The sequence below is a fragment of the Phalacrocorax aristotelis genome, chromosome 30 (assembly GCF_949628215.1).
Source record: "Phalacrocorax aristotelis chromosome 30, bGulAri2.1, whole genome shotgun sequence".
NCBI lineage: Eukaryota > Metazoa > Chordata > Aves > Suliformes > Phalacrocoracidae > Phalacrocorax > Phalacrocorax aristotelis.
In genome coordinates, this window is record NC_134305.1 from 482,142 (window position 1) to 509,896 (window position 27,755).

Here is a 27,755-nt window from a genome sequence, read left to right on the forward strand (position 1 = left end):
CTGCCCCGACACTCCACCAGGCCTGACCCCGCCCACCGCCACCTCCACCCACGGTGAGCAAGCCCCGCCTCCTCCCATCGGGGCCACGCCCCTCTGCACCAAGCCCCGCCCCTAAAGGAAACCGTCGGCGGGAAGAGCATCAGGGCACTTTTAATGGCCGGGTCCAGCGCGGGCGTGGCTAGTCCCGGCGAGGGCGTGGTTAGTTCCAGCGAGGGCGTGGTTAGTCCCGGCGAGGGCGTTAGCAGAGCCGGCGGGGGCGGGGCCGGAGCCGGTGGGGGCGGGGCCGGGCGGCAGGCGCGCCGCCATGGCGTCCAGCTCCTCCCGCAGCCGGTCCAGCTGCGCCCCCAAGTCCCGCAGCACCGCCGCCTGCTCCTCCTCCCGCCGCCGCGCCTGCCCCGCCTGCCGCGCGTACTCCAGGTATAGGCACAGGCCCCCGACGCCGAACACGATCGCCTCCCCCAGCAGCTCCGCCCCCAGCTCCGCCGCCGCGTCTTCGTTCAGGGGTTTCACGGCGGCGCCGCGGAAGCCCATCAGCCGCATCTTGGCGCGCATCTCCGCCCAGTGATACACTGTGGGGGGGGGGGGGGGGGGAGCGGCGGGGAGCGGCGGGGCACCGGCCAGGCCACGCCCCGGGCCCCCCCCGGCCCCCCTCCGGCCCTCCCCCTCCGGCCCCCCTCCCCCCGGTGCCCTCGCTCCCCACTCACGCTGGGCGGGCGGGAGGCAGACGTAGGCGCGGAAGAAGGGGCTGGCGCGCGCCCCGGCCTTGATGCGGGCCGCCAGGGGGCGGCTCAGCTGGCGCGCGCCCAGCGTCAGCAGCTTGGCCAGCGGGAACGCGCCCGCCACCATCCTCCGCCGCGCGCCCGGTGACCTCACCGTCGCGCGACCCGGGGAGGGGCGGGGAGAGCGCACGGGGGGCGCGTCCTCTCGGCCCCGCCCCTGTGACACGCCCCCCGCGCTCGGCGGGCTGTGCGCGGCCCCTCCCCCCCCCCCGGCACGGGGCACGTGTGGGTGGCGCTGGACACCCGTGGGTGACCTTGGACCCTCCCGGGTGACGCTGAGTACTTCTGGGTGACGTTGGAGCACCCGTGGGAGACAATGGACACCCATGGGTGACCTTGGACCCTCCCAGGTGATACCGGAGTACTGCTGGGTGACACTGGAGCAGCCGTGGGTGGCACTGGACCACCCGTGGGTGATGATGGACCCTCCCGTGGGTGATGCTGGAGCACCTGTGGGAGACAATGGACACCCATGGGTGACCTTGGACTCTCCTGGGTGACACTGGAGCACCCATGGGTGACACTGGACCCCCCTGGGTGACGCTGGAGCACCCATGGGTGACACTGGAGCAGCCGTGGGTGGCACTGGACCACCCGTGGGTGATGCTGGAGCATCCCTGGGAGACAATGGACACCCGTGGGTGACCTTGGACCTCCCTGGGTGATGCTGGAGCACCTGTGGGAGACAATGGACACCCGTGGGTGACCTTGGACCCCCCTGGGTGATGCTGGAGCACCCGTGGGAGACAATGGACAACCTGTGGGTGATGATGGACCACCCTGGGTGATGCTGGAGCACCTATGGGTGACACTGGAGCAGCCGTGGGTGGCACTGGACCGTCCTGGGTGATGCTGGAGCATCCCTGGGAGACAATGGACACCCATGGGTGACCTTGGACCCCCCTGGGTGATGCTGGAGCACCTATGGGTGCCACTGGACAACGCGTGGGTGACCTTGGACTCTCCTGGGTGATGCTGGAGCACCCATGGGTGACACTGGACCCCCCTGGGTGATGCTGGAGCACTTGTGGGTGACATTGGACGACCCATGGGTGACTTTGGACCCTCCTGGGTGATGCTGGAGCACCCATGGGTGACACTGGAGCAGCCGTGGGTGGCACTGGACCACCCGTGGGTGATGCTGGAGCACCTGTGGGAGACAATGGACACCCGTGGGTGACCTTGGACCCTCCTGGGTGACGCTGGAGCACCCATGGGTGGCACTGGACAACCCGTGGGTGATGATGGACCCCCCTGCATGATGCTGGAGCACCTATGGGTGCCACTGGACAACCCATTGGTGATGATGGACCACCCGTGGGTGATGCTGGAGCATCCCTGGGAGACAATGGACACCCGTGAGTGACCTTGGACCCCCCCTGGGTGATGCTGGAGCACCTATGGGTGCCACTGGACAACGCGTGGGTGACCTTGGACTCTCCTGGGTGACGCTGGAGCACCCATGGGTGACACTGGACCCCCCTGGGTGATGCTGGAGCACTTGTGGGTGACATTGGACGACCCATGGGTGACTTTGGACCCTCCTGGGTGACGCTGGAGCACCCATGGGTGACACTGGAGCAGCCGTGGGTGGCACTGGACCACCCGTGGGTGATGCTGGAGCACCTGTGGGAGACAATGGACACCCGTGGGTGACCTTGGACCCTCCTGGGTGACACTGGAGCACCCATGGGTGGCACTGGAGCAGCCGTGGGTGGCACTGGACCACCCGTGGGTGATGCTGGAGCACCCCTGGGAGACAATGGACACCCGTGGGTGACCTTGGACCCCCCTGGGTGACGCTGGAGCACCCATGGGTGACACTGGAGCAGCCGTGGGTGGCACTGGACCACCCGTGGGTGATGCTGGAGCATCCCTGGGAGACAATGGACAACCCGTGGGTGACCTTGGACCCTCCTGGGTGACACTGGGGCACCCATGGGTGCCGTTGGAGCACCCATGGTTGGCGCTGCACCACCTGTTGTTGATGCTGGACCCCCCTGGGGTGACACTGGAGCACCAACCAGTGCCACTGGAGCCCTGCCGGGTGGCTGTGGCGCTCCCCGAGTCACTCTGAAGCACTGGTGGGTGATGCTGGACAACCCGTGGGTGACACTGGGACAGCCATGGGGGATGCTGAAGCCCCCCCGTGTGACAATGGAGAACTTGTGGGTGACCCTGGAGCCCCCCCGGGTGACACAAGCATCTGTGGGTGATACCAGATTCTCCCGGGTGATGCTGGCGCCCTCATGGTGATGCTAGAGCACCCTCGGTGATGCTGGAGCCCCTCGGGTGATATTGGAGCACACGTGGGTGGCACTGGACCCCCTGGGTGACACTGCATCTCCCTGCATGACACTGGAGCCCACTTGGGTGACATCAGACTTCCCATGGGTGACACTGAAGTCCTGTGGGTGATATTGGCTGCCCTTGTGTGACGCTGGACACTCGTGGGTGGCATTGAGGCACCCGTGGTTGATGCTGGTGCCCCCTTGGGTGACCCTGGAGCCCTGGGAGGTGGGAGGTAGACCCCGGCTCCCCCCAGCCGAGACGTGGGCCGGGCTCCGAGCTCCCACCGGGTCACGTTGCTCCGACTGAGCCCCCCCACCGATGCCCCCCGCCCCACCCCGTGCCCCCGCCCCTCCCGGGGGCGGCGCCGCCGGAGTCGGTGCCGGTGCCCCGAGGGCGGCGGAGCCCCACGCCGAGCCGGTACCGAGGGTCCCGGTGGGAAGGGCACCGGGGGGCTCCATGGGGAGCGGGGGCACCGGAGGGGCCCGCGGGGGTATCGGGGTGAAGCGTGGGGGGCAGCGGGGGGACACGCGTGGGTGGACCTGGGACACCGTGGGAGGGGACAAGGGACACCGGGGATGGCACCGGGCGGCACCGGCATCACCCGGGAGGGTCGAGGAGGGTGTCGGGGTGAAGCGGAGGGGACATGGGGACACTCTGAGGAGCAGCGGGGGACACGCGTGGGGGGCCCGGGACACCGGGGAGGGGACGAGGGACACCGGGGGGAGGGACAAGGGACACCGAGGTGGCACCGTGAGGAACCGGCATCACCACGGAGGTGGCCACTGCCCACCCCCCCACAACGGCTGCCCCAGCCGAGGTCCCCCCGCGTGTCCGCGGGCCTGGGGGTGGGGAGGGCGGTCACGTCGGAGGTGTCGGTGCAGGGGATGTCCCGGTCCCGTCCCCCTCCCCGGAGGGACCCAGGCGTCCGGGCACCACCTGCAGCTCCCTGGAAACGAGCGCGTCAAGGGGGGTGGCGGGGGGGGGTGGTGGCGGCGCCCATAACGGGGCGGGGGGGGGGGGGCGTGACACCAGTACCCCCATCCCTCCTGGTTTCCTCCCCGGTACCCTGCCCCACCCCCAGGAGCTGCTGTCACCGTCACGGGCCACTGGGCAATGACCCCCTTCCTGCTCAGCCGGGTCCTGCGTGGGGCAGAGGTGAGCCCCCCACTTGCCAGGACCCCCACAATGTTACCTCCGGGGTCCCCCCATACCCTGGGACCCCCCAGTGCTGCTGCTGGGACTCCCCAGGACTCTCCCAGTGGCTCATCAGAAGACCCACCCCCCCAGCTTTCCCCTCCAGGACCATGGTATCCCCATGGTGGTGGCCCCAGTCGTGGTGGCCCCATCATGGTGGCCCCAATATGGTGACCCTGGTGGTGGCCCCCCCACGGTGTCCCCTTGCAGGAGGAGCGCTCAGCCCAGGCAACACTGGCCGCCTGGCACGAGTACCGGCACGCCTGTGAGCTGCGCCTGCACCTTGACCCCCCGGCACCCGGTGAGTGAGATGGAGTAGGGACACTGGGGGACACACCAGGGACACCCTGACGCCCCCACCCACCCTCTCCAGGACCTGTCTGCAACCGCAGCTTCGACATGTACGCCTGCTGGGGGGATGCATCCCCCAACAGCACCGTCACCGTCCCCTGCCCCTGGTACCTGCCCTGGCACCACCGAGGTAATGGGGGGGTGGCACCAGCCCCGGGGGGACCCGTGGGTGCCCCTGGGTGCTGCAGAGTGATGGGATGGGGTGCTCAGTGCAGGGCGGGGTGGTGGTTCGGCGCTGCGGACCCGACGGGCGGTGGGTGACAGACGAGATGGGGCGACCCTGGCAGGACCATTCACAGTGCGAGGACCTGGCACAGGAGCAGCCACTGCAGGTGGGGGCCTGGGTGCCGTGCTGTGGGGTGCCATGCCATGGGGTGCCGCGCCATGCCATGCCATGCTGGGCCATGCTCGGAGGTGCCACGCTGGGCTGTGTCACGCTGCCATGTCATGCCGTGCTGTGCACCGTGCCGCTCTGCTGTGCAACATGCCACACTGTGCTGTGCTACCCTGTGCCATACCGCGCTGCTCCGTGCGCCACATCACGCTGTGCTGTGCCGTGCACCGTGCCGTGCCCCATACTGTGCCCTGTGCCGTGCCATGCTGTGCTCAGCCCTGTGCCTCACTGTGCCACACCGTGCTGCGCTGTGCACCGTGCCGTGCCCTGTGCCATTCCTGGCGCCACGCTGTGCTGTGCTGCGCTCCGTGCTGTGCCGTGCCCTGTGCTGTGGCGTGCCATGCTTTGTGCCATGCTGGGCCATGTGCTGGGCTGCGGCGCCCCAGCCTGACACGTGCCATACCCCGCGTTGTGCTGTGCCGTGTGCTGTCGGGCTGCACTGCAGCGTGCGCTGCGCTGGGAGCTGCTGGGCTGCGCCAGCTTGTGCTGTGCTGTGACATGCACTGGGCTGTGCCGTGCCGTGTTGCACCACGTTGTGCTGTGCTGTGTGGCACTGTGCCATGCCATGCCATACACTGTGATGCTCTGTGCTGTGCTGTGTTGTCCTATGCCATGCAGCGACACGCACTGTGCTGCACCACGCCATGCAGCGTTGCACCATGCCATGCCGTGCTGTGCACTGTGCTGTGCCGGGTTGCGCTGTGCCATGCTATGCTGTGCCCAGTGCTATGCTGTGCCACACACCATGCCATCCCGTGCCATGCACCTTGCCATACCATGTTGCACTGTGCCATGCCGTGTTGCACCATGCCATGCCGTGTTGCACTGTGCTATGCCGTGTTGCACTGTGCTGTGCTGTGTTGCACTGTGCCATGATGCACTGCACCATACCATGCTGCACTACACCACGCTGCACCACGCACCATGCCATACCCCGTTGCCCCATGCCATGCCCTGTGCCACCTGCCAGCACAGTGCCATCTCCCTGTCCCCTCTCCCTGTCCCCGCAGCGGCAGGCCTGGCTGCTGGAGCAGTTCCGCCTCCTCTACACCGTGGGCTACTCCCTCTCCCTCATCGCCCTCCTCCTGGCGTTGCTGCTGCTCCTGATCTTCAGGTACCCACACCGGGGCACCCCTGGGTCCTAGCAGGGCACCCGTGGATGCTGCCACCTGCTACCCCCTCGTCCCTGCAGGCGTCTGCGTTGCACCCGCAACTTCATCCACGCCAACCTCTTCCTCTCCTTCGTGCTGCGGGCGGGTGCCATTCTGACACGGGATGCGCTGCTGCAGCGCCGCCTGCGCCCTGGCCCTGGGCACCCCCTGCAGCTGCTGGGCCAGCAGGTGAGCACCCGTGGGGAACGGGGGGCACCCGTGGGTGTGGGGATGGTGGGCTGTGCTGGGATGGGGGACTAAAGGGTGGGGGCTGGTCCCCCATGATGCTGGTGCCACCACGATGCTGGTCCCATCACGATGCTGGTGCCACCCTGATGCCGGTCCAACACGATGCCAGTGCCACCCTGACGCCGGTGTCCCCGTGGCAGGCGGTGGCAGGGTGCCGGCTGGCCCAGGCTCTCACCCAGTACTGCGTTGGGGCCAACTACGGGTGGCTGCTGGCTGAGGGGCTCTTCCTCCACAAGCTCCTGGTGCTGGCGGCCTTCTCCGGCGAGCGCTGCCTCCCTGCCTTCCTCCTCCTCGGATGGGGTGAGCCTGTTGCTGCGTACCCCCATGTCCCCTTGTGTCCCCATGTCCCCTCCCCAACCTTGTCCCCATCCCTCCAGGAGCTCCCGTGCTTTTCGTAGTACCGTGGGTGGTGGTGAGGTACCTCTACGAGAATGAGGGGTGAGGCTGCCAGACACCTCTGCTCACCGTTTTGTCCTCGGGGGACACTGCGATGTCCCCAACTGGGGACCCAGGTGTCCAGCTGAGCATCGCCTGCCTGGCAGGTGCTGGGAGAGGAACGAGAAGGCGGCGGTGTGGTGGATCATCCGTTGCCCCATCCTGATGGCTGTGGCGGTGGGTGACACGGCGCAGGGGATGGCCATCCCAGGGCAGTGTCCCCACTGCAGGGGTTGTCACCACTGGTGTTCCCATCCCCAGGTGAACTTTGTGGTGTTCGTGCGCATCGTCCGCATCTTGGTGGCCAAAGTCCGAGCACATCAGGTGTCCCATGGGGACACCAGGGTCAGGTGGGGACACGGGGACATTGGGCTGTGCAGGGGGACATGGATACACTGAGGACGCGTATGGGGACGCCAATGACATGGGGACACTGGAGTATGTGTGGGGACAGTGGGGTCACAGGGACACAGGTCGCACACCCTGTCCCTGTCGCTATTGTGTCCCCGTGCTATCCATGCAATGTCCCCTAGCCCTGTGTGTGTCCCCAGCCCTGCAGTGTCCCCCAAGTATGTCCCCAACCGTGTCCCCTTTCCTGTGACACCCCCGAGTGTGTCCCCAAGCGTGTCCCCATGCACGTCCCCATCCCTGTAATGCCACCAGCTGTGTCCCTGAGGGTGTCCCCATCCCCATCCCAGCCCGAGGGCATCCCTGGGGGTCCCCAGGGGCTTCCCCAAGGGGGACCCCATCCCTGAAGGTGTCCCTGTGGGTGCCCCTCAGCATGTCCCCACAGCTGTCCCCAGGGGTGTCTCCGAGCGTGTCCCCCTCTCCCACAGGCTGGCCAGGTCAACCCTGACGCTGATCCCGCTTTTGGGGGTGCACGAGGTGGCCTTTGCCCTGCTGGGGGAGGGGCAAAGGGGGGGCACCCTGCGCTTGGTGCGGCTCTGCCTGCAGCTGTTGCTCTCCTCCTCCCAGGTGCCAGGGAGGGCATGGGGCGGGTGGGGAGATGCAAATGGGGGGGCCACAGGGGGGGCCATGAGGGGTGCAATGGGGGGGCTGCAGTGTGGTGGGGGGTGTAATGGAGGGGTGTAAAAGAGGGGCGTAAATGAGGGGCTGTGATGGGGGGGCTGCAATGGGGTGGGTGCTGCTGCAACGTGAGGGGCTACGATGAGGAGGGGATATAATGGGTGCAACGGTGGGGATAAAATAGGGGAGTGCCATGGGGGAATGCAATGGGGGGGATAAAATAGGGGGATGCCATGGGGGAATGCAATGGGGGGCTAAAATAGGGAGAGTGCAATGGAGGGGCTGCAGGAGGTGGGTGCTGCAATGGGGGGGGCGGGTGCTAGGGGGTGGTGGGGGTGGAGATGGTGTTCAGGTCCGAGGAGCAAACGTATGTGTGGGTGCAACCATGTGGACCTATATGCCTGGGTGCACCCCTGACCCGGGGTGCTCCTGCCTCCCCCCATCATCCCAGGGCCTCGTTGTCAGCATCCTCTACTGCTTCATCAACAAGGAGGTGCGTCAGGATGTGCCATGACATGCCAAGGGTGGGGGTGGGGGATACACACATGTTACGGTGTGTTGTGACGTGTTGCAACATGCCCTGGTGCCCGCAGGTGCAGGCGGAGGTGCGGCGTGGGTGGCAGCGGTGCCGCCTGGGTGCCCCCTGCCTCCCTGGCCCCCCCCGGGGCCCTCCCCAGGGCACCCGCTGCTACGTAGCTGTTGGGGGGCAGCGCCTGGCACCTCCTGATCCTGGGGGGCACCCGATCGCCGAGAGCTGCTGCTGAGGGGGGGAGACGACGACCTTTGGGTGCTGGGAGGGTCCCAAGTCTTTGGGGTGCTGGGGGGGGTGTGTGTCCCAGAAGCCTTTGGATGCTGGGGGTGGGTGTGTATCCCTGTCACCTTTGGGTGGTGGTGGGTGAGGCAGGGGACCTTGGGGTGTTCCCTGACACTTTGGGGTGCTGGGGGGAATGGTTGGGGGTTCCCAACTCCTTTGGGTCTGGGGCAGGGTGTCCCAGGACCCCGCCACCTTGGGGTGATGAGGGGTGTTCCTGATGCCTTGGGATGCTGGGGATGGGTCGGGGTGTTCCTTGACACCTTGGGGTGCTGGGGCAGGTGCCCCAGGGTCCCTGGCTCTGTACTCTAAAGAAATATGTGACACCCATGAGTGGCTCCTGTGAAATCACTGGGTGGGGCACGGGGGGTGTGTGTGTGTCTTGGGAGTGTCACGGGGGGACACTGGAGACTGGGGTGGGTGTCACTGGGTGCTACTGGGCTGTCACAGGTGACCAGGGCTGGGTGTCGTCTGAGAGGTCCATTGAGTGTGCCACAGCTGAGTGGCGTGGGGAGGGTCACTGCAGGGGCCTGTGGGTGAGTGGAGTGACTGGGGGGGGTACTGGGGCGCCACTGGGAGAGCGGAGTGGGGTGACTAGGGGCGGGTCGAGCCCCCCTCACGTGGGCCACGCCCCACCACAGACGTTGAGCAGGCGCGGCACGATGGCGGACTACAACCCCCATCATCCACTTCGGCGCATGCGCGGAGGCTCTGCAAGACAGGTCGGACTACATCTCCCATAAGGCCCCGGACAGCGCATGCGCAGAGAGCGAGAGGAGTGCGCATGCGCGGGGCACCCCGGAAGCGGCGCGGAGAGGCGGAGCGGCCGCGCCCGGCACCTGCCCGGTGAGCGGGGGAGGGGCGGCAGCACCGGGCGGGGCCCGGCGGGGGGGCGGGGGGGCGGTGCCCCGGGGCGTGGCGGGGCAGCGGTGGAGACCCGGGGCCACCGCTCGGTACTGGCGGCGGGGCCGTGGGAAGGCGGGGTGCGGGGGTGTCCCAGCCTCACACCGGGGACCGGTGCCGCCGACGCGTGACACGGCGGGGAGGGGGGGATATGGGTCCCTGCCCGCCGCTCGGGTGGGGGGGCGGGCGTCTCCCACCGTGACACATCGTGGCGGTTGGCAGGGGAGGGGGCGGCTCCGCGCCCGTGGGACGCCGGGGACACCGGGACGGGCGCGCTTTGCGCTGGGGGGCGGGGCTGCCCCCGCCTTGTGCGGGGCCGAGGGTGTGTCTCCATGTCGCGCGTGGGGACACGCGTGTACCAGCGCCGCGCGGGAGGAAGGCGGGGGTGTGTGTGTGGGTGCGGCGCTGGGCCCGGCCTTGCGTCACCCACGAGGGTCCCGGCTCCGCACACCTCCCCCCTCCCCGGGCCCACGCGGGACCGCGCCCGCGTCCCTCCCCTCCCCGCGGCCCGAGAGGGCGTGGCCTCCAGGCCACGCCCCCCTCTCACCACGCCCCTACGCCGACCACGCCCTCAGCCCACCGCTCTGCAGCCGTCCATATATGGGCATGGCCCGAACGCGGCTCCCTGATTGGTCGTCGCCTCGCGCGCAGGGCCTGTCAACAAACGGCTGCCACGGCCTGCCGTTAAAACGGCGGGGCGCGGCGGGGCGAGCCCCACCTCCGAGGGCGCCGCGGCCGCTTTAAGGGCTTTGCCCAGCCCCCCGCTGGCAGCGCCGGGCCGAAGCCGGTGGTGCCGGTGAGGGGGTGGGGCGTCCGGATAGGGCAGGGCCTTCTGCGGGAGGGGGCGGAGCTTCTGCGCGTGCAAAGGGGGCGTGGCTTGGCGGCTGAGCGTGCAAAGTGGGGCGGGGCCGGGGGGGGGCACAGCCCGGGCAGTGCCCCAGCGACCCCCCCCAGCGGCCCCAGTACGGCCCAGTAATGGTGTTGGGAACGGCCTGGTAATGGCCCCGTTAACCCCCGCTGCCCTGTGCTCACCCCGCCAGCCCCATAGCGCCCCCCCAAAGCTGCACACTGTCCCCGCCAGCCCCCTGGCGGCTTCCAGAGCCCCACACTGGCCCTGCCAGCCCCATAGCCACCCCAAAGCTCCACGTCAGCCCCACACCAGCCCCCCGTCAGCCCCATAGCATCCCCCAAAGCCCCACACTGGCCCTGCCAGTCCCATAGCCACGCCAAAGCTCCACGTCAGCCCCACACCGGCCCCGCCAGCCCCATAGTGTCCCCGGAAGTCCCACACCAGCCCCGCCGGCCCCATAGTGCCCCCAAAGCCTCACACTGGCTCCGCCAGCCCCACGCTGTCCCACCATCCGCATAAACACCCCTTTGTCTCCCGGCAGGCCAGGGCACAGGTGCCGGCAGCCCACATCGTCATCAGCTTTGGCAGTGCCATGCTGCCCTGATGGAGCCCAACGCCTTCCCTCACCTGCAGCTCTGGTGCCCACGGCCCTTCGGCACCTACTCTCAGAACAAACCATGCCCCAGTCCCGGCTCCACCAAGAAACCCTTCTCCTGCCGTCCCACCGAAGAGCCTGCCGGAGCCCGGGCACCCTCCGAAAACACGCCACCAGCTCCCGCCGATGTTGCCCTGGCTCCCCCGGCATCTGCAGAGGAAGGTCGGGTGCTGCTGGACACGTGGTATGTCATCAAACCGGGCAACACCAAAGAGAAGGTGGCTTTCTTTGTGGCGCACCAGTGCAGCGGTGGCATCGGCAGCGGTGGCACCAGTGGCCGCGCCAGCACCATGAAGGTAAAGGGCAACTGGGGCAGCGATAGCTCCAAAGCCAAGCGGCGCCGGCGCTGCCACGACCCCACTAAGAGCAAGCCAAACCCAGCATGGGCTACTGGCGGCAGGGACCCGGCTTGCCCACGCCCCTTTGAACCGTCCACTGCTGCCAGTGAAGCCCCTGACTTGCTGTCAGTGGCGGAGATGGTGGCGTTGGTGGAGCAGAGGACGGCGCTGGCGTTGCAGAGCTTCCCCCGGCCCTGCGGTGCTCCTGCTGCCCCAGTTGTCTTCGTGGAGGCGGCTGGCGGTGAAACCAAAGCGCCGAGTGGCTCCGATTGCAGCCGGGTGGCTGAAGCTGTTGCCCACTTTGAGTCACGGCAGCGGGAGCATGGTGGCACCCGGCCCAATGGGTTGTGCCGCCCAGGCACCGAATGTGCTGCTGCGGCGGCAGCATCGTCGGCACCAGGTCCCGGTGAGGTGCGCATCGCCTTCCGCATCTCCAGCGGCCGCGAGCCCCGTGCCGGAGCCGCCGCAGCTGAGCCGGGTGGTGTTGGGCGTCCCAATTGTGTCTTTATGAGCTGCGGGACGGCGAGTGGCGGTGGTAATGCTGGCGGTCGTGCCAAGGACAAAATCACCTGTGACCTCTACCAGCTGATCAGCCCGTCCCGTGACACGCTGCCCAACAATGTGGAGTTCCTCCTGGCCACCGCTGGTCCCAAGGGAGATGGGGATGTCCCTGACGTGGACATGGGATGTGGTGAGGGGTCAGTGACTGCTGTCAAGCCGGAGACGAGCGAAGGAACCAGTGAGGGGTCATTGGTGTCAGCACGGGATTGTGCCTCTGGCTTCCATGTGGACGTGGTGGTGACGGGGGTGGTGGACCAATGCGTCTTCTTTGGCAAGGACAGTGCCAAGAAGATGAAGGAGGAGACGGTGCGGCTGCCAGCAGCGGCACAGGAAGACCCGCCACCAGGGCAGCTCTTCCTCCTGCCTGTCCCCGAGGAGACGCCGGTGGCAGAGGATGCAGAGGCCGGCGAGGAGCCATCAGCTGTCCCTGACCCCTCACTTTGCCGGTTGTACCGTCATGTCTCCCACGACTTTTTGGAGATCCGCTTCAAGATCCAGCGGCTGCTGGAGCCCCGGCAGTACATGCTCCTGCTGCCAGAGCATGTCATGGTGAAGATCTTCAGCTACCTGCCCACCCAAGCGCTGGCCGCCCTCAAGTGCTCCTGCCACTACTTCAAGTCCATCATCGAGACCTTTGGGGTGCAGGCCACCGATTCCCGCTGGAACCGTGATCCCCTCTACCGTGACGACCCCTGCAAGCAGTGCAAGAAGCATTATGAGAAGGGGGACGTATCCCTGTGTCGGTGGCATCCCAAGCCCTACCACCACGACCTGCCTTATGGCCGATCCTACTGGATGTGCTGCCGGAGACCTGATAAGGAGGCGCCTGGCTGCAGGGTGGGCTTGCACGACAACAACTGGGTACACCCAGCCACCCGGCGCGATGACAGCAGGTGAAGGGACAGGAGCCAGCGGGGATGGTGGTGGCAGATCATGGGGACATGGAGGGTGGAAGTTGTCAGCGGCGGTTGCTGGAAAGGGCGGAGGAGAAGGTGGAAAAAAAAAAAAAAAGAAAAAACCATCATCAAACGCCAAAACTTGAAGAAAAAAAAGAAAAAGGAACAAAGTGGTGGGGGGGTGGGGGCAGCGAGGAGGGCAAGGGTCCCATCCAGGGCGAAGGCCCTGTGGAGGGTGGGGGGTGGCCAGAGGGAGGGTGACGTCTCCATCTGCAGTGGTGGCCCTGCAGAGGTGGGTGGCCCTGTGGAAGGGGGTGGCCAGACAGAGGGTGACATCCCCATCTGGGGTGGTGGCACCGTGGTGGGTGGCTTCAGCGCCGTGGAGGGCGGTGGCCCCCTCTGGGGTGACATCCCGCCCACGGTGACGTCCCCATGGAGGGTGACATCCTCCCTGGATTGACATCCCCACCTGGGGTGACCTCCTGGCACGGGGGGATGTCCATGGCGCAGCGACGTCCCCTGCTAGGGTGACATCTCAGGGGTGATGTCCTGGTCTGAGCTGACATCCTGCCCAGAGTGACGCCCCCCCCGCCCCGGGTGACGTCACACGTTGAGCGTGACATCACGGCTGAGGGTGACGTCCCACGGGGGTCACGGCTGCACCCGGTCGCTCTGTCCCCACGGGGGGGGTGTCTGCGCATGCGCCAACGCCTGCCCGGGGCCGCCGCGCATGCGTATCCGCGTACACCCGGAGCCGGCCTCGCCGGGAGTGGGCGTGACCTAGATCGGAAGCCCCGCCTCGTACCCTATTAGGGGCGTCCTCGTCGCCCGGCCACCCTCCGCGGCCCCGCCCCGGGAAGCCCCGCCCCCTCGCCATGCGGAAGGGCGCCGGAGGTTCCCGCCGCTCCCGGCCCGCGGGTTCGGGTCCCGCTCCCGGTCCTGCCGGGGTCCCGCTCCCGGTGCCGGGGCCCGGGCTCTGCCCGCGGTCCCGCCGCTGTACCCGGCCGCTGTTGCCGCTCCTGGCGCTGGCGACTGCCGCCGCACTCCTCTACGTCGCCTGGCCCAGCGCGGAACGGGGCACTGGCTCGGTGAGCAAGGCTGGGGGGGAGCGGGGAGGGGGTGCCCGGCATGTCCCCGCTGTCCCTGGGAGCCCTTAGACCCCATGGGGACCTCCCCACCTTCCCCGGGGCCCCTAGTCCCTTGGGGGTCCCCCAGACCCCATCAGGGAGGCGGCCAATGGGTCCTGGGGCAATTAGACCCACCCCACAGGGCCCCCCAGTATCCCCTAGCGCCCTCAGTCCCCTCCAAGACACCCAGATCCCATCATAGGGCCACCTAATGCACCCATGGACCTCCCAGAGTCCCCCCAGGGCCCTCAGCCCGCTCCTCGGCTCTCCTAGACCCCATCATGGGGGCACCTAATGTGTCCATTGTCACCTGAAACCCCTCCAGGGATGCCCAGACACCCCCCTGAGCCCCCAACATCCCCCAGAGCTCCCCCACGGGGTACCCAACTCCCCAGGGCCTGCCAGACCCATCATGGGGGGCCTCGGATCCCTCCAGGGCCCCCCAATACTGACACAGCCCCCCCCCAGCCCCTCTCTGGCCCCCCCTCAGAGCTGGCTCTCCGGGCGCTGCTGGGGCAGCTGGATCGCAGCCGCCTGTGGGACACCTTCCTGCAGCCCCTCCTGCGGGAACGGGTGCCAGGTGGGCCCGGAAGCCGCGTTGCCCGCCAGGTAAGACCCCACACACACTCCCCTCCACCCCAGGGTGCTGCCGCACCCACCTGAGGGTGCTGCCATGCCTCTCACCAGGGTCCTCATCCCTGCAGCACATTGTGGAGTGCTTGGGTGCCCTGGGGGCTGCCTGGCATGTGGAGCTCGATGCCTTTGAAGGGGTGACTCCTCGGGGACTGGTGACCTTCACCAATGTGGTGGCCACAGTGGCCCCCACTGCCCCCCGACGCCTGGTCCTCGCCTGTCACTACGACACCAAGGTCTTGCCCCCTGATACCAGCCAGCGACTCTTTTTGGGGGCCACCGATTCGGCTGTGCCCTGCGCCATCCTCCTGGAGCTGGCAGCTGCCCTCGACCGGCCCCTGCAGCGTGCCAAGGACAGGGTGGGTGATGGGTGGCCCTAGGGCCCAGACCCAGTCCCCCTCCCCCCTCCCCCCCACCCCCCCCCGCCCCAGGATGCCTGGGTCCCCCCTGGATGCCGGGGTCCCTCCCCCACTGCTGGACGCTGGGGTCCTAGCAGGGCCTCGAGGTGACGCTGCAGCTGCTCTTCCTGGACGGGGAGGAAGCCTTTGGGGACTGGAGCGACACGGACTCCCTCTATGGTGCCCGGCACCTGGCAGCACGTATGGCCACCACCCCCCACGGGCCCCATGACACACAGATCACTGCCATGGTGAGCAGCGCCAAGCCCCATGTCAGTGGCAGGCTGGTGGCACCCGAGGGTGGTGGGAGGGTGGCGGGGTGGTCTGGTGGCACGCAAGGGTGGTGGCGAGGGGGTAGCTGTGGCCATGACCCAGCTGGGATGGTGCCATGGCACCAAGGATGATGACCAAAGGTGGGGGTGAGGGGGCGGCTGATCTGATGTCACTGAAGCATGGTGACATGGTACTGGCTTAACTGAGATGGTCCCTGCTGCTGCGGTGACCCAACCGGGGTGGTCCGGTGGCACCCAGGGGTGGTGACATGGTGTTGGCACAGCTGAGACAGTCCCACAGCATCTGAGGATGGTGGCACTGTGGTGTCCCTGCACCTGTGCTGGTGTCCCCATTGGCTGTGCTGGTGTCCCTAGAGCTTGCTGGTGTTGCTGGACCTGCTGGGCGCCCGGCACCCTGCCATCCACAGCCACTTCCCCCGCACCCACCACTGGTTCCTGCGCCTCGTCGCCATCGGTGGGACATGGGGACTGGATGGGGACAAGGGGATGGGGTGGGAATGGGGCTGGGATGTGGGGATGCAGATGGGGACAGGGCACAGATGGGGTGTGGGGAGGGGATCAGGTGGGGACACAAGCGGGGGACAAGCTGAGGCAGAGGGTTGGGACAGGGATGGACGTGGGGCCAGGGAGGAAGCAGGGGTGTCACAGGTCCTACCCCACCCTGTCCCCAGCAGAGCAGCGGCTGCGGCGACTGGGGCTGCTGCACACCCCTCCTCAGGACCAGCCCTTCTTCCGCCTCAGCCCAGCCCCAGGACCTGTCGAGGATGACCACGTCCCCTTCCTCCAGCGAGGTGATGTCCCCATCCCCTGCCCCATCCCCTGGGGTGTGTTGTTCCCATGCTGCATGGCCAGGCCAAGCAGCGGGATGGCGGCCTGTGGGCTGATGATCCGGGGAGGGGGGAAACACATCCCCCATCACATCCTGTCCCCCCATACCGTGTCCCTGCAGGTGTCCCTGTTCTGCACCTCATCCCCACGCCCTTCCCGCCTGTGTGGCACACCCTCGAGGACACTGTGGAGAACCTGCACCCTCCCACCATGGAGGACCTGTCCAAGATCCTGGTTGCCTTTGTGGCCGAGTTCCTGCAGCTCTGAGCCCCACTGTCACCCCCCCACCGCGGCCTCCAGCCAAGGACAGCTTGGGGAGGGGCAGCAGCCCTGGAAGCCACCAGTAAAGTGCTTAGTGACCAATGCGGTGTCCTGTGCTGTCACCTGCTTCAGGGATGCCCTGGGGACAGGGACACATGATAGACGCCAGGGAGTACAAGGGCAATTAGGGATCACTCTTGGGATCCTCAGGGACTCTGGGGCACATCCCTGAGGCCACAGGAGCGCCAGGGTCCCCCAGGGGTGGTAGCCAGGTTCACCCAGCCTCCCCTTCCCCCCCCCCAAATAGCCCAAGATCCCAGTTCCTCCAAAAAAGAAGCTAAAAAAAAAAAACAAAAAGAAACCCCCATTTTATTGCTTGTACCGTACAAATACGAGGGCAGGCAACAGCTGCCAGTGGGTCGCTGCCACCACGCTGGGGATGACGGGCCACCATGTCCACTGCTGTCTTGTTATGGGGTCTCACACCCCCACGCCACACCACACCAGTATTTTTAAGTTAATTCAACTGATTTTTGGGCAACTAGGATCTAAGTAAGAAAAAGCAACTTTTCTCGGTTCCTCCCTACGGCAAAGTGGCACCAGGCACCAAATTCCTACCTCTAAACCACGGCTCTGGTGTCAGCCGTGCCAGCAGATGCCAGGCGGTGGCGGCAAGTCCAGCTTGTCACTGGCCCGGCTTGTCGGTGCAGGCGCTGTGGCGAAGGCAACGCTCCCTGAACGCTGGGGCCCACCAGCACTGTGCCACACCAGCAGGGCCTGGAGCCACTAGCCCTAGTGATAGTGGCCTCGACTGGAAGGCATCCATGGAGCAGTTGGGTGTGGATCCATCCCCGGCAACAGCGTGTGCAAGAAGAAACCCAGTCCCGACACCAGCAGCTGCAGATGCCAAGCCAGTGGTGCGGCAGGAAAAGCCCTGTCCCTCTGCAACACCGGGTCGGGACCAAAGGCTGTTGGTTCCAGTGACGCCATCATCCCGTGAGGATGCCAGAGGAGGTGGCCAGGGTCCCTGAGCCGGGCATCACCGTGGCTCCTGGCTTTAAGGCACCAGAGAAGCCAAACTATTGCTTTTAGGATGGCATTTTCCTTAGGGCCGTGCTGTCGATGCACGGCTGAGGCAGTCCCCTCCGCTGCAGTGCCAAGCCAAGGGTAGAGCCTGTTTTCAGTCACTGCCAGTTCCATTCAAAGCAGAGCCAGGAGGACATGAGGGGCTGAAATGTGTCCCCCCCCCATGGTCTTGCAGGGGTCCTGTCCTGTCATCACCCACCTCCTTGGGGCAGCCGGCATTGGTTCCCAGCCATGGGGTGGGTGGTGGGGGGCAGGGTTCCCCCCTCCCTTCTTCTGCTGTCAAAACAGCCTCCCCCCAACTGGGAGCAGTGGGTTTTACTGGGCAGAGGGCTGGCCGAGCTTCCAGGGGATCAAGGCCACTGTTGTGGGGAAGTGGGAGTTGGTTTAAAAAGCTGCGAGCACTTCTAGGAGTTTAAAAAATGGAAATAATAATAATTAAAAATCCAAGCAGTCCTAGGCCGGGGGCAGGAGGCATGGCTCGGTGCCGGCGGGAGCCGCAGAGCAAGAGCACTTGGTAGGGGTATGGCTTCCGAAAGGTGCTGCGGCGCAGCGACCTGCAGCATCCCGCCCCCCCCCTTCTGCTGGGCATGGAAGAGAAATGCCCCCCGCTATGAGCGAGCCCCCAAACCCTCCTCCTCCTCAGAGGCCAAATCCTGCTGCTGCTGGTTACTCCCGTATGCTGGCAGAGTAGGAGAACTGGGGGAAGTGCGTCCGCTGGTCGTTCTCCAGGGAGCCCATGTTGTCATCTGCAAAGCCAGGGATGGGGAAGGGTTTGAGGGTAAGGGAGCCACCAACGGAGGCCCCCAGGTGTGTCCAGAAGCTTCCCTCTCCCTCCTGCAGCAGCAATGCCACCAAAGCTGCCCATGGCCAGGCAGTGAGAGCGACCTCAAGCTTTTATAGAGGTGTGACAGCAATGCCACCAGCCCATCAGGTGGCACCTGCTACCAAAATGGTGACAGGAAAAATTGAGGTTGCACGAGGGGAAGGGGTATAGGTGACAAGGGGTCCCCATTTCTGGGCAGCGTTGGCACTCACAGCGATCCGGTGGGGTGATGGTGATGGATTGGGCGGTGAACTCGTCATCAAAATACCGTGTGTCAATCTCAGACGTCACTTGGGGCTTGAATGGCGGGACCAGCTGACAGACACCAGAAATTTGTTTGCCAGCAGCGTGCCAAGTGCTCACCTGCCCCCTCGCCCCCCCCACCCCCAAAGCGCTCCCTTCCCTTCCTACCTTCTTCTGAACCACGTCCTGCCAGTTGATGGGGGCGAAGAAGCGATGCTCCATCACCTCCTTGGCATCGTTGGGACCTCCGCCGAGCCTGTAGGCACAGAGGGGCACGTCTGGACCTGCTGGTAGCTCCACGGTCCCCCCATTCATCCCCGGCAGACCCTCACACCTCTGTTTGGGATCCTTCTTGAGCAGCCCAGCCAGCAGAGACTTGGCCTCAGGGCTGAGGGTACGAGGGAAGCGGATCTCCTCCATGAGGATCAGCTCAAAGAGGCGTTCGTGGTCCTGGTTGTAGAAGGGAAGGCGGCCGCACATCATCTCATACATGACAACTCCCAAGCCCCACCAGTCTACGGCACGGCCGTAGTCGTTGTCCTCCAGGACCTGCGTGGGGGAAGACGGAGAGTATGGCACTGACAAGGCCGAAGAATCAGGCAGCAACACCAGGGACTCCCATTCTCAGTACAACCACTCCTGCAACCCAAGCGTTTGGAAAAGCCCCTACTGAGCCGCAGCCATCTTGGTCTTTGGGAATAACCTCCACAGAAAAAACCTCTTTGGCCCAAGAGTTTTCAGGAAAGCCTGGCTGCAGGAATGCTTTCGGTACCTCTGGAGCCAGGTACTCAGGAGTACCGCAGAAGGTCTTCATGGTGGCTCCATCTGTGATGCCTTCCTTGCAGAGCCCAAAGTCAGTGATTTTGATGTGGCCATCTTTGTCCAGCATGAGGTTTTCCAGCTGAAAAGGTGGGAGAAAAGGTTCGGAGCTGAGCAAGGTCAGGAGCATGGGACAGATGCCGCTCCCCAAAAGGCTCCATCAGGTGGTTGGGGTCTTGATCCATTGCCATGTGATGGGGATGAGGGTAACACCTCCCCACAGGGCAGAGTCAAACTCTCTCTGCTGAAGCTGAGCTTGCCCCCTTCCTCCTGCAACAATATGTGTGAAAACGTCCCCAGACCCAGGTGGAAAGTGGCTCTTCACCACCCACAGCGAGCAGCAGCGGAGAAAGGCAGCTTTCATCAAGCGAGCATGACACTCTGCTGGCTGAAACCCCTCAAAGCCCCTCAGGGTGATTTTTAGGGGAGCTGGGAGCAACTCCACAACCCCAGGCACCAACCCAGGAAGATTCAAATTGCTTTGGCACTAAGACAGAGTGCAGGCACTGCTTAGGGACGCTGCTGCTGCCAGGCTGGTACCTTAATGTCCCTGTACACCACATCCCGGGAGTGCAGGTACTCCAGTGCAGAGACTATTTCTGCGCCGTAGAAACGGGCTCGGTCCTCTGTGAAGACGCGTTCTCTTGAGAGGTGGAAAAACAGCTTCAGGGAAAGAAAAACAAGACAAACAAGCTGATCGACAACTGCATGAAAAAAAACCACAACCCACAAAACAGTGAAACCCAGGTTAATCGCTCTCAGTGCGCAGATAACGCGGTTACACATGTCCTAAGCTTCTCGCCTTGAGTGGTCAAGATATTGACAGGTCCCCACTCTGTTCTGCCAGCAGGAGCTGGGGGGAAAACGCCGCTGTGCATTGGCTGAGGGGCTGTGCCGCTGGCTGCGCTCCCCCCTCACGGGAAAGTGTGTTGGGGTGGAGAAACAAAGTGGTATGTGAGTGCAAGGCGGAAGGTAACTGAGCCACCAATGGCTGGAGGTGCTGCAACGTCCACAGCTTCCCGGGTGATGAGGAGGGCAGACCCAGGGGTCCTGCTGCCTCCCCCGGGGGGTTGCTTCATGCACGCAATGGCCTCACTGCCATATCAAGTGCGATGAAGGCGAGGGAAGAGCTTGGCTAAAAGGAGAGCCGGGTGCTCTACCTCCCAAAACATGTGCTGAGGGGAGACTGTGGAATAAGCTGTCCACTAACTAGCTGAAAACAGCTATTTAACATGCGGACAGGGTCCTTCCAAGCCCCGGAGGAAGCATTGGACCTTAAGCTCCCACCTCTCCGCCGTTGGCGTACTCCATGACGAAGCACAGCCGGTCATTCGTCTGAAAGGCATATTTCAGCGCCTGCAAGAGAGGAACAAAAAGGTCTTGGAGAAGCTGTGGGGCTCTACACTTCTGGTGGAGGTGGGGAGGGGAGGGGAAGGGTCATTTCGGGGGATGCCAGACATCCCAGCCTGCCGCCCGCTTGCTCCCTCGCTGCCACCAGCCCGTACTTACGGTGAGGAAGGGGTGCCTGGTGTTCTGCAGCACCCGGCTCTCTGTAACAGTGTGTGCCACCTCATCCTGCAGATGAGAAGATGAGGAGAAATTAAGCGCCATTTACTCCCCATTGTTTATGGAAAAATCAGAGATTTTTTTCCCTTCTGCGAACTATTTTCAGAAAAAAAAACGGGTGGGAGCTCAAAGTGCCAACTTTTCATCCCTGTGGGGGTGAAGGGTTCACCGGCCGGATCATCCAGAGGATGTGTCCGCATCGTATCCCCCAAGAGGTGAGTGAGTGGGTGGCACGGTATCACCCAACGATGCGTTACAACACAGGCCTGGCGTTTTGAAATAAGGGCAATTCCTGGAATCCCCCAGCATTTAGAGCACAGCAGGAGCTGGCCATTGCTTGGCTCTTCAGAAGCACATTTTGAAACCATCCCAACATTTGGGGGGTTAGGCTAGGTGACCTTTAAGGGCCCCTTCCAACGCAAACTATTCCATGATTCTATGATCCCTTATGCCCTGCCGGCTCCCAACTTTACCCTTCACCCTCTGGGTGAGCTGGGGCTCAGCACGTACTTTCGCAATGATGACCTCTTTCCGTAGGATTTTCATGGCATAATAGCGGCCAGTGGCCTTTTCCCGCACCAAGATGACTTTGCCAAAAGTGCCCTTTCCCAGGAGCTTCAGGTAATCGAAATCATTCATGGTCTGGGGAGGAACGGGGAGACAGAGGTGAGTCTGCGGCATGGGCAAGTGAGGTCGGGATGGGAAAGAGTTTTCTGAGCTATTTCACTCGCGATTATCCCAGTGACAGTGGACACCACAGGAATGAGGTTTATCCCATAAGCCTCCCTCATTGCTTGGTGGTCCCAATCCACCACAATCCCGCTTGTAGCAAGAGACGGTGCCACGCCAGGGGTGACTTACGGCCTTGGCGCGGGTCTTGCTTATGGCCACCTCCATCTCCTCGGCGCCAGTGCTGTCATTAGGAGTTCCACACTTGTAATCCATTGTGTCCGCCTCCGGTTCCTGGTTCTTCAGGCTGTTTGCTACTGTCTGGATGGCTCGCATCCACTCCTCGCTATGGAGAAAAAGGGGATTGGCAGCACAGGGCTGTGATGAGTATCACTGAGGGGGGCTGTGCCCGCCTCTCCAGGCTTTGCAGGCAGGTGGATGGGAGTCACAACCAAGAGATTTTGGGGCTTTCCTCCAGCTAACATCAACGCAACAAGCTATTTATCCCTGATTCCCAAAGGAAGGGGCCATCCCACGCGCCTACCGCTCTTCAGGAGAGTCCACGTGGAAGGTTCTCTCAATGACCGTGGTCCACTGCAAGCATCGGATAACAAAGGTGTTGGGCCGAGGCCGCTCAGTCTTCATCAGCTGGCACTCTGCGAAGGTTCAAAAATAAATGACAGAAAGGGAAAAGGATGATTTGGGATCAAATATCCTCATTCCAAACCTTATTTAACAGCACTAGGAACGAAGACACCCTGCTCGATGCCAGCTTGTAACTGCGGACAGCCCCAAAGCTGCCCACACTGACATACCCGCTACCGAGAAGTTATTCAGAGGTGGCAAGCTGTGGTCGGATGTCTCTGGCCGTTCCTTGTAGCCGATGAAGGAGCCGTCACTTTTCAGCAGGAAATACCGGGGACGCCACGTTTTGATGTATTCTCCTGCAAGAGAGTGGGGGGAACAGGGTATGGTGCATGGGTTTTCAGGGAAGGACCCCTCGCAGCAGGGGTCTCGTTGCCAAGTTGGCAAATTAAGCAGCAGAAGGACCCCTCGTAGATGGAAAATTAAGCAGATGTTTTTCTTCAGGCTGTTTCTAGGAGCTTTGGAGAAGCTCCTGCAAAACACAGCCAGCTGCTGTAATTTAGGAGAGGCATGAGCAGCAGGTCAGCCTGAAACATGCTTGGTCTGAGGGAACACAGAGCAAAAAAGATTCATGCTTCCCTCAGCAGCTCCAAAATTGACCCGAAGCAGCCTTGGCAGCTCTGAATAAAGACACAGCATTGGAGGGAGGCCCTGGCTTCCCTCTCTCTGGCTATATTTGCCTAGAAGAAGGAGGAATCCACGAACCTGCTGGACACAGGGATCTGGCTGGGCTGCCCGTAGTAGAAAGGTGGCTGGAGACAGATGGCTTTCATGCCTGCTCCCCTTGCAAACCACCCTCAGCAAGGGAAGGAAAAATAAGAGCCACCTTCAATGGGTCTAAAAATAAAACCCCATGTGCGCAGCTGCTACAATGCTGTGATGATCCGTATGTACGGCTAAAAATAAAAGGGCTGTCTGGGGGTCTTGCTGCAGGGCCACCATGGCAAACCAGGTTAGAGGGTCTGTGGGGAGATGTTGGGATTGTCCTTCAGCTTCCCACCACAGCAAGCAATTAAAAATGATGTTGCCAGAGGATTTGCTTGTGGCACAGACCAAATGCCAGCAAACCGACATTGCTGATTGCCAGGAGAGCTGTTGAGCTGAGCCAGGAGCTGGAGAAAGCTGAAGGGGTAAACACTGGTGAGTTTCAGGATGCCCTGCAGTGCCAAGGTGCCTTGTTCCCTGTTTTGGGGCAAGGGGAAGTGGAGAGCTGCCTGCATTTGCACCAGGGAAAGGTTAAAATCACCAGTAACTGGAAACCGGAGCTCTCCTTTCCCAGCGGCAGCTGTAGTGCCAGATTCCCTGCGGTGACCCAGCCTTGGAGGGATGCCACTGCCACTTAGCCAGCTCCCCGGCTCGCCTCCCTCACCTCTCTTATGCAGCCAGCCCTCCTTCACGACTGACACTTCGTTCATGGTGGTGCCGCAGGCTCTAACACCCTCTCTGCCACAGGACCAGGGAAGTGGCTAACACCCGCAGCAGTGGCTGCGGGAGGAGTGGCGAGAGCGGAGACGACCTGCAGGAGAAGAGAGGGATGCTCAAAGAAAGCCAGCAAAGCTCCTAATGCTTTTCTTTTCCCTCCCTCGAGGGGAGGCAGCTAGTTTCAGCATGAAGCCGCCCCCACGTGCCAGTTAAAAACTCCTCTGCTGCTCTAGTTTCCCAGAGGAAAAAAAAAAAAAAAAAGAAAAACCCACCCCCAAAACTTAAAAGTCAGCGTGGCAGCCTTGCAAACCTGGAGGTGCCAGGATGGAGCAGGTTTGTCGGCATCGTCCCTTTACCTTGCCGCTGTGCGATGAGGGATTAAAAAGCCTCTGGAGGGTTGGACAAGCTCACAGGGGGTGGGGGGGGGCATGGTCCCTTGCAAAACAAACAGCTAGAGAAAAATTAATCGGGGTCACCTGACAGGATTAACTCCCCAGGCTCCAAAATCCTGGGATGGGAGGCGGCGGTGGGACAGGGGGATGTGCCATGTCCCAGTGGTAGCTGGAGGGGATTGTCCCCACCTCAGCTTTCCCCAGAGTCACCTTGAGCTTGCTGTCCCTCCACCAGCCCCTGGCTTTCATCAGGGTAAAATAAAACCCAACCCCATAAATTTATGGCTGGGCGCAAGGGTTTGGGGTTTTCCTGCTGTGTCCGAAGAAAGGCAATAGCCAGAGCAGCCTGAGACAAGCTCCCCAGGCATGGTGTTACCCTGATGGAGCTCCTGCTCCTCTCCAATCCCCTTGGATCAATCCCAACGCCCGCCTAACTCCCAAACCTCCAGCCTAATTTTAAAAGCTCCGATTTAATCTTTAGAACTCCCCCTGCCGCAGGGATGAGGGGGTTTCCAAAGGGAAGTATGGCAGGCAGGAGGGAAATAATTTTCCTTCCTCACTCCTGTAAACTGTCCCATGCCTCCCCGATCGGAAACCCCCACCACGAGCATCCCGGGATGCTCCTGTGATCCCAGATGCAGGGGAGGATTTTGGGGACTTGCTTGCCCCTGGGGCTCCTCTGCTCACCCAGCAGTGGGCAGGGTTGTGGGGCAGGCAGCCAGGCAACTCGGGCAGAACAAATACAGGCAGGACCTAGCAGCGCACAAAGCTAATGTTTCTTCAGCTACTGAAGGGTCAGTCTCCGTATGGATTTGCTACCAGATGGGCTCTGGTAAAAAACTCATCAATGTTAATTAAAAAGGAAATAAAATGGTTGCTGCAGAAAAGGGCTCCAATTAATTTCAGAGCTGACCCAGAGAGACTGAGCCCACTGCAAGTGTCCCACGAGGGATCCAGACCACGGATGCAAATGAGGTCACAAGAGGCTTTAATAAAAAAAATTCCCCAAATTTTGTGAAAAACAGCCCCTAAGCAAGCTGTTTGAAAGGGACAAGAGATTGCAGGACTTTGGGATTGGCTCATGCCACAGCCAAGCTTTGACATGGATCCAGTGCATCCGTGGCATTGAGGTGAGTAGAACACGGTCAGGACATAACGAGCCTTCAAATCCAGTGGTGAGCAAAGATGTTTTCAGTGAGGTCCAGGCATCACTCCTTCACATCCGGGGCTTGTTTCTACATCACGCTAATTATCCCAGCTGCAATTAAAGGCTTTCAGTTGGTTGCACCTGACCTTTGACTATATTTTTGTGCAAAGCACAGGATAGCAAGGCTCTCAAACTCAGAGCCTGTGGACTTCTCTGAGTCAACACCAGGTCATCCTTTGACAGCAATATGAAAAAAAAATGGTATTGGTTTAAAAAAAAACAACCCAAACGAAATTGTTGCTTTTTGGGTGTGTTTAAGGATAATTACAACAGCAGGAGAATCACAGTTCAGGAATCACCAGCAGCTTGGAGCATTAAACCCCGTCATGGTTTCCTCGTCCTTGCAGGCACTGGAGGATTTTTAATATGATCCTGAGGGTTAACGAAGAGCAGGAGCAAGCAGGGGTCATTAGGCAAGTTCTCTGTACCCTGATCGTTATGGTTATTTTCAACAACGGATGGGGATTGCATCTGCCACCGAGGGACCCGACAGCCCCACAGTGAGAGCAGTTTCTAGGCATGCACTGAAAAGCAGTGATTAAAAAAACATCAAAAAAGCCCCATTTCAGGCGCATTCAGGAGACTTTAAACCATCTGAGAACCAGCACCGTAGAAGATTTGCATCTCGAAGTGCAGCGGCGCGCATCCTGTCCCGGGGATGAGCGGTGAGGAGCTTTCAGAGGTCTGAAGGGTGTTGCTGCTGAAAGCTGTGCTGCAGGGATGGCCTGGCTTGGGGGGGAGCATGCCAGGTTCCCCCTCCACCACAGAGGTGGGCATGGGGCTGTGTAGGGGCAGAGCACTTGGCTGGGCTGGCTCAGGGGGTGGTTGGGAAGGCAGACGGGTCCCCCAGTACTGCTGCTCCTCCCTGGAGGGGGGGATATGGGGTGGGGGGGAAGTCCTAGCACAGCCCAGCAGCCAGCAGAGATGCCCCAGTCTGCAGAGAGCTCTGACCAGGTGAAGGACAACCCCCAAACCCCAGAGGACCACAAGGAGCCCACCAAACCCCTCCACTGCAACCCCCTGGGACAGGGCCCTCCAAGCCTGCCAGCATCCTCATATAGCACACACCCCCCCCCAGCCTGCAAAGGCCCTAGCACACACCCTGCATGTTGAAAAATACCCCCTGGATAAGGTTCTGCCCTCCCCTCCCCAAGCCTGCCAAGGTCCCTCATCTCAGGCCCCTGGGAAAGGCCCCCTACCAGTCACCCCCAGCTCAGGCCCCTAGGACAGCCCCCCCCAAACCTGCCAGGGCCCTAGTATACCCCCCCCCCCCAAACCTGCCAGGGCCCAACGGCAGGCCCCCCATATCATCGCCCTGGATAAGCTGCTCCCCCCAAGCCTACCAGGGCACCTACCAGTCACCCCCAAGTCGGGCCCCTAGGACAGCCCCTCACAAGCCTGCCAGGGCCCTAGGACAGACAACTCCCCCCCCATGTCATCTCCCTGGATAAGCTGCCCACCCAAGCCTGCCAGGGTCCCCCCAAACCTGCCAGAACCCCCAGCTCAGCCCCCTGGAACAGGCCCCTACTAGTCACCCCCGGCTCCTGGGACAGGCCCCCCAAACCTGCCAACGCCCCAGGACAGGCCCCCCATGTCATCCCCCTAAATAGGCTCCCCCCCAAGCCTGCCTGGGCCCCCCATCTCAGGCCCCTAGAACAGCCCTCTTCGAGCCCCCCAGCCCAATGACCCCAAGAACAGAGCCGCCCCCCCTCGCAGCCCCGCGGCGGGCGGGCACACGGTGGGGCGCTCCCCGAGTCCCCCGCCATCCCACGGGTGGTATGGTCCCCACGGCGCCCCTCAGGAGACGGGCGGGTCCACTGGGCGGCGCGCGGGGAGGTGGGGGGGCGGCGCTGCGCACCCCTGGCGGAGGGGCGCGGGTGGTGCGTTCCGCGCGGCGCCCAGCGGGGGACGGGCGAACCCATTGCGCGGCGCGGGGGGATCAGCGCCGGCTCCTCACCTGTCATGGACGCCGCGGGCCCGGCCGGCTGCCGACGCTCATCCCGGTAGCGGTGAGGCTCCCCCCTCCCCGTTCCGTCTTATCAGCCCCAACGGCGCCCGCGCTCCCGGAAACCCCGCCCGCTGCGGGCCCACGCACGCAGGAAGCGGAGACGGACGGGAAGGAGGTCGGGGAGGGGGGGGGGTCGAGGGGGGACAGAGAGGGAAGGACCCCGCTCGCCTCCCAGGGGCCGCACTGCGCAGGCGCCGCTCCGCCGCTTCCGACTGCGCCTGCGTCACGGGGGGCAGCGCGCCTGCGCACGGGGTGGGAGGAGGCTGGCCCGCCTCCTCCCACCGCGCACGCGCAGCTCGCCCGCGGTGCCCACCCCGCTCGTGGGGGTGTTAGATGCCCCCCCCGCTCCTTCTCATTTTCATAAATTTAAATACATCCGTGTAAATTCGCACTCCGGCCGCCCACGCGTGGCCAAGGAACGAGGGGGCGATGCTTGCTTGATGCCCACCA

At 63.3% G+C, this 27,755-nt stretch overlaps 5 protein-coding genes across 11 annotated transcripts; 3 read left to right on the forward strand and 2 right to left on the reverse strand.

Annotated features, from left to right (window-relative positions):
- Positions 1 to 134: 134 nt before the first annotated feature.
- On the reverse strand, positions 135 to 846 carry OPA3 (outer mitochondrial membrane lipid metabolism regulator OPA3). Its single transcript, XM_075076356.1, has 2 exons — positions 705 to 846; positions 135 to 569 (listed from the first exon to the last, which is right to left on the reverse strand). The coding sequence occupies exons 1-2, from the start codon at positions 844 to 846 to the stop codon at positions 151 to 153; spliced, it is 561 nt and encodes a 186-aa protein (XP_074932457.1). The 3' UTR covers positions 135 to 150.
- Positions 782 to 9,026, forward strand: GIPR (gastric inhibitory polypeptide receptor). Of its 4 annotated transcripts, none has more exons than XM_075076343.1 (13): positions 782 to 2,863; positions 4,476 to 4,566; positions 4,639 to 4,746; positions 4,832 to 4,948; positions 6,021 to 6,124; positions 6,203 to 6,350; positions 6,551 to 6,710; positions 6,788 to 6,848; positions 6,953 to 7,022; positions 7,107 to 7,195; positions 7,682 to 7,820; positions 8,323 to 8,364; positions 8,465 to 9,025. In XM_075076343.1, the coding sequence occupies exons 1-13, from the start codon at positions 2,718 to 2,720 to the stop codon at positions 8,633 to 8,635; spliced, it is 1,446 nt and encodes a 481-aa protein (XP_074932444.1). In that variant the 5' UTR covers positions 782 to 2,717; the 3' UTR covers positions 8,636 to 9,025. The 4 variants fall into 4 exon arrangements, with proteins under 4 accessions (XP_074932444.1, XP_074932445.1, XP_074932447.1 ...); XM_075076345.1 differs by lacking the exon at positions 782 to 2,863 and adding an exon at positions 4,070 to 4,226 and having other exon boundaries at positions 4,827 to 4,948; XM_075076344.1 differs by lacking the exon at positions 7,107 to 7,195 and having other exon boundaries at positions 6,953 to 7,106; positions 8,465 to 9,026.
- A 430-nt stretch (positions 9,027 to 9,456) lies between these two features.
- FBXO46 (F-box protein 46) lies at positions 9,457 to 13,026 on the forward strand. 3 transcript variants are annotated; one of them, XM_075076395.1, is made up of 2 exons: positions 9,457 to 9,528; positions 10,977 to 13,026. In XM_075076395.1, the coding sequence occupies exon 2, from the start codon at positions 11,039 to 11,041 to the stop codon at positions 12,884 to 12,886; it is 1,848 nt and encodes a 615-aa protein (XP_074932496.1). In that variant the 5' UTR covers positions 9,457 to 9,528; positions 10,977 to 11,038; the 3' UTR covers positions 12,887 to 13,026. The 3 variants fall into 3 exon arrangements, with proteins under 3 accessions (XP_074932496.1, XP_074932497.1, XP_074932498.1); XM_075076396.1 differs by lacking the exon at positions 9,457 to 9,528 and adding an exon at positions 9,594 to 9,635; XM_075076397.1 differs by lacking the exon at positions 9,457 to 9,528 and adding an exon at positions 10,324 to 10,381.
- A 675-nt stretch (positions 13,027 to 13,701) lies between these two features.
- On the forward strand, positions 13,702 to 16,527 carry QPCTL (glutaminyl-peptide cyclotransferase like). 2 transcript variants are annotated; one of them, XM_075076409.1, is made up of 7 exons: positions 13,702 to 13,973; positions 14,481 to 14,621; positions 14,717 to 15,004; positions 15,142 to 15,294; positions 15,691 to 15,790; positions 16,016 to 16,127; positions 16,286 to 16,527. In XM_075076409.1, exons 1-6 carry the CDS (start codon positions 13,761 to 13,763, stop codon positions 16,102 to 16,104), a joined length of 984 nt encoding a protein of 327 aa, XP_074932510.1. In that variant the 5' UTR covers positions 13,702 to 13,760; the 3' UTR covers positions 16,105 to 16,127; positions 16,286 to 16,527. The 2 variants fall into 2 exon arrangements, with proteins under 2 accessions (XP_074932510.1, XP_074932509.1); XM_075076408.1 differs by having other exon boundaries at positions 13,713 to 13,973; positions 16,011 to 16,127.
- A 246-nt stretch (positions 16,528 to 16,773) lies between these two features.
- On the reverse strand, positions 16,774 to 27,521 carry AKT2 (AKT serine/threonine kinase 2). The gene is made up of 14 exons (XM_075076407.1): positions 27,255 to 27,521; positions 23,646 to 23,792; positions 22,447 to 22,575; positions 22,176 to 22,287; positions 21,824 to 21,977; positions 21,473 to 21,604; positions 20,906 to 20,971; positions 20,684 to 20,752; positions 19,937 to 20,059; positions 19,350 to 19,478; positions 18,912 to 19,126; positions 18,746 to 18,833; positions 18,547 to 18,649; positions 16,774 to 18,257 (listed from the first exon to the last, which is right to left on the reverse strand). Exons 2-14 carry the CDS (start codon positions 23,689 to 23,691, stop codon positions 18,178 to 18,180), a joined length of 1,446 nt encoding a protein of 481 aa, XP_074932508.1. The 5' UTR covers positions 23,692 to 23,792; positions 27,255 to 27,521; the 3' UTR covers positions 16,774 to 18,177.
- Between the last annotated feature and the right edge of the window lie 234 nt (positions 27,522 to 27,755).